The following is a 3911-nucleotide window of genomic DNA, read 5'->3' on the forward strand; positions in this document are numbered from 1 at the left end:
AAAATGGAAATAACATGTAGGGTAGAAAAAGTTTTTAAAAATAAAAAAAAATATGTTAAAGATTAGAAAATAAATAAAATAAAAATAATTAATAATTAAAATAATAAGAAAGGTAATTTAGATATTAGTATAAATACTTGGATATGGGGTGATTTTAATTTACTGCTAAATGTCTTACTAAAATTGAAATCATGGTCCCACAAGAACCACTCTCCTAAAAAGAAAAAATAGTTTTTTATTGGTGCCCCTTGGCTTGCATGTGACGGCAGTAGGGTGTTTGTCCCTTTCTACTTCAATGTAAGCTTCTTTCTTGCATTCTTGTTACAGATATTTACAACTCCATTGAATACTGACACCGTCTTGCGGATAACCATAGTCACTTGAAGTTCTTCCTCACTATAATCGGAAGTAAGAAATGTTATATCAGTATTAAGGTGTATGGTACTTGGAATTTTAATAATAGTCTAAAATGTTGTTATCATCGAGGGTATAGCTCAGTTATAGAAGCTTCATTAATACTTTCTGCTGATTTACTCGTCGATTGATCCGAAACACTTGCTGTTCCTGGACGGTCTCCAATCCCTCCGAAATGAATATTTTTCGATTTTGTTTTACTTTGAACACAAAATGCAGGCAGTGAAGGTACTGGCAGAGTGGTGGAGTGGTTATTAAGCATTAGAACGATTAACGCCATACTTGGTCTGTCAGATGCATCTTCTTGAACACATAACAATCCAAAGTGGATGCATCTCATCACTTCACTTTCTGAATGATTGTCCTTCAGAACTGAATCTAAAATGTCTAAAGCTGACCCGTTGTTCCAATGTCTCCATGCCTGCATTACTCATCAAATTCTTAAGTTAAAAAAACTAGCCTACAGTGTCCAACTTAAGTATTGTACACACAAGATTAGATACAATTTACACGTGAAACTGATGGAAACTCACATAGCTCACAAGGTCTCCGGAGATTTCCGGATCGACGAAGGAGTTGTTTTTATTTCCGTTAAGGATCTCAAGAACTAGAACACCGAAACTAAAGACATCTGATTTTTCAGAGAATTTCCCATGCAATGCATACTCTGGAGCCATGTATCCGCTGCAGCAAATTTTAAATTACTCGACTATTGTTACCGACTTATGGAAGGAAAAAATTGCTGTTGCTGTCTAAACTATGGATACTTACTATGTTCCAACGATTCTCTCTGTACTGGCTTGAGTTTGGTCCACTTTAAAAAGTCTAGCCATGCCAAAATCTGCAATTTTTGGGTTCATATCCGCATCTAATAGTATATTGCTGGCTTTGAGATCTCGATGAATAATTTTAAGTCGAGAATCCTCGTGTAGATAAAGAAGCCCTCTTGCGATCCCTCCAATAATCTTATACCGTTTTTCCCAATCCAAATATGTACGTTTAACCGAATCTACAAAATCATACGAGCCCATCATGAAGGTATTAATCCACCATCTGTATCCATACAATGAAAGAAACCATTACTAGCTAGCTAGAGAATTATGAAGCAAACCAAATATAAATTTGTCGAGGCTTGAATTCGGCATGAAATTATAGACAAGTAGTCTCTCATGTCCATCCAAGCAGAAGCCTAGCAGTCTTACAAGATTCCTATGCTGCAGTTTTACTAGCAAAGCAACTTCGTTACTGAATTCTTCTTCGCCTTGATCTGAGTATCTAGAGAGCCTCTTCACGGCTACCACTTGCTCATCTGAAAGGGTACCCTGTTTGGAAAAGATAAAAAACATGAAGAACGTATGAAGAGTTGAGGAGAGCATGCAAATTAACATTGTAAAAAGTCTAGCTAAATCTTTGTAATACCTTGTATACGGGACCAAAACCACCTTCCCCAAGCTTATTAACATTAGAGAAATTGTTCGTGGCAGCTCTTAGTGTACTGAAGTTGAATTGGACGGATTCATCACTATGAATCTCATATATTTCTTCAGCACCAACAACAAAGTGAGATTCTTAATAACTAAAACTTAATTTTGCTTCCAGAACATGATAATTTTAGGTACTCACTATCAATTTGCTTTGTTTTCCTTGTTGCGCATGCCCATCGTGAGCGTAAGCACCAAATAGTAATTATGCATAGTACTACAACTGAAGGAACAACTACAATAATAACAATTTTTGCATGCGATTTCCTTGGTTTTTCTGCAAGAATGTATGCAGATTTTGGTTAACAAAACTAAACTTGTGCGTCTTCTATATGTTATGAAATTAACTTTCAAAGCCCGGGAAAGTAAATGTACAACTTACGGTATGTTGGTGGAGGCAGAGAAGATTGAGGAGGTGCTGCAGTAATAGCCTTAGATTCATAGAATGGATATAACTCATATCTTAAATTACAAGTTGGATTCAGAACTCTTGCACCAATTTTTTCATAGCAACATACAGATAAATTCCCGGCAACCCGACTAAGGCATTTATTGCAATCATTTGATGAGATGTCTGGTAGTGTACATTGTACTAATCCATATATCTTCCTAGATGTTGCAAAATTTTCTTCTGTAGTAGCAAATTGGTTTTTAGCAACTGTACTTTCTCTGACTAGTTTATCCACCAGTTTAGCGAGGGTCTTGCTAAACTCATCTCGATTAGTACTACTAACGGTAGTTTCGTTTACGATATAGAAAGCAGGTTTATCTTGCAAAGTTGGATGAAGTGATTCATTAGAGTACCTTAAAATACATTCTTCATACCATAAGATCCCCTGTTTATAGTTTGGACACCTAATGCTTTTCTTAATGTCTTCAGTTGCTGAATCAAAACAATCTTCGCACTCATTTGATTTAAGATCACTTCTGCACTGGTAAGAGCCGTATACGGTATCAGGTTCCGACCCTGTATTTGCACTTCGATGTTCATTGCTGACACCGCCTTCGGTTTTGAATGCACGGAGTGTTGAATTGAGAAGGACGTTGAGGTTAGACTGGTAAGTACTATTAGTAGTGTAATTACCTCCTGAGCAGAATTCTCGAAGAAAAGTTGGTTCTGCAAATACGCAAACTAAGTAGTTGATTATAAATATTAATATCATTAAGCAATAACCCATTCTTAATTTGTTGTTTTTTCTTTTGATCTTTAGTTGAAACACCATGGTGGTGATCAATGATAACTCCAGAATTGCTAAGATCGATTTTCGTTGGCATTGACTGTAACTTGACTTGAAGAAGCTTATCTTAGCTCTTTAATTTTCTCGATGCCCAGTCCCATCCGTCCCAGTCACTTTACGTAACAATTACGTCGACGCATGAATGATCATATACTGTATGCTTGTTGAAACACAAGGATAATTTGTATGTGTACAATATGGGTTCACTTATCATGAAAAGCAAGCAATTAATTATTGAGTGCATGGGACACTTTCTTTGAGTTTTCCTTTACATGTCGGGATATGAATTCTTTGTCAAACAGTTGGATGATTTGTCATAGATGAAGATAACAGAAAACAAGAGTTAATTAGTGCTTGGGTCCTAGATTTTGGTATGGTAGAGGATTTGGGTCCTAAGTTTGTCCAATTTTGAGTTTGGGTCCTTAAAAACATTTTGTGCAACCTCTGCAACCTTAAAATCGCACCTCCAAAATTGAAAACCCATATTTTGTTAAATCAACACACAAACAAGTAATCGATTTCATCAAATCACTAAACAAAAACTCAAAATTCCAAAATCATTAAACAACACTATTATATATTAGGGGTTATATTAGGGAAAAATAAAATATAAAACCTATCATGTGAAATAAGAGTTGATGCTATTATGATTTTGGAGGGATCTAGAAACTTAGAAGAACTAGTAACCGGTTTTTTAAGGACCCAAACTCAAAATTGGACAAACTTAGGACCCAAATCCTCTACCATACCAAAATCCAGGACCCAAACACTAATTAAC

General features: G+C 35.8%; 1 protein-coding gene across 1 annotated transcript; it reads right to left on the reverse strand.

Moving 5' to 3' along the window:
* Nucleotides 1-166: 166 nt before the first annotated feature.
* LOC113331686 (putative receptor-like protein kinase At4g00960) lies at nucleotides 167-3174 on the reverse strand. The gene is made up of 7 exons (XM_026578345.1): nucleotides 2278-3174; nucleotides 2038-2172; nucleotides 1834-1955; nucleotides 1526-1736; nucleotides 1186-1423; nucleotides 948-1098; nucleotides 167-835 (listed from the first exon to the last, which is right to left on the reverse strand). The coding sequence occupies exons 1-7, from the start codon at nucleotides 3116-3118 to the stop codon at nucleotides 479-481; spliced, it is 2055 nt and encodes a 684-aa protein (XP_026434130.1). The 5' UTR covers nucleotides 3119-3174; the 3' UTR covers nucleotides 167-478.
* Nucleotides 3175-3911: the final 737 nt, after the last annotated feature.

The sequence above is a fragment of the Papaver somniferum genome, unplaced genomic scaffold, assembly GCF_003573695.1.
Source record: "Papaver somniferum cultivar HN1 unplaced genomic scaffold, ASM357369v1 unplaced-scaffold_1254, whole genome shotgun sequence".
Classification (NCBI taxonomy): domain Eukaryota; kingdom Viridiplantae; phylum Streptophyta; class Magnoliopsida; order Ranunculales; family Papaveraceae; genus Papaver; species Papaver somniferum.

Excerpts from the sequence above, each read along its gene's own strand:
- LOC113331686 (XM_026578345.1), bottom strand. The coding sequence starts at position 3,118 with ATGGTGTTTCAACTAAAGATCAAAAGAAAAAACAACAAATTAAGAATG. Across the intron at positions 2,173-2,277 it reads TCTGCCTCCACCAACATACC|AAAAACCAAGGAAATCGCAT; the intron begins GTAAGTTGTACA and ends ACATTCTTGCAG. Across the intron at positions 1,956-2,037 it reads GAAAACAAAGCAAATTGATA|AAATATATGAGATTCATAGT; the intron begins GTGAGTACCTAA and ends TTGGTGCTGAAG.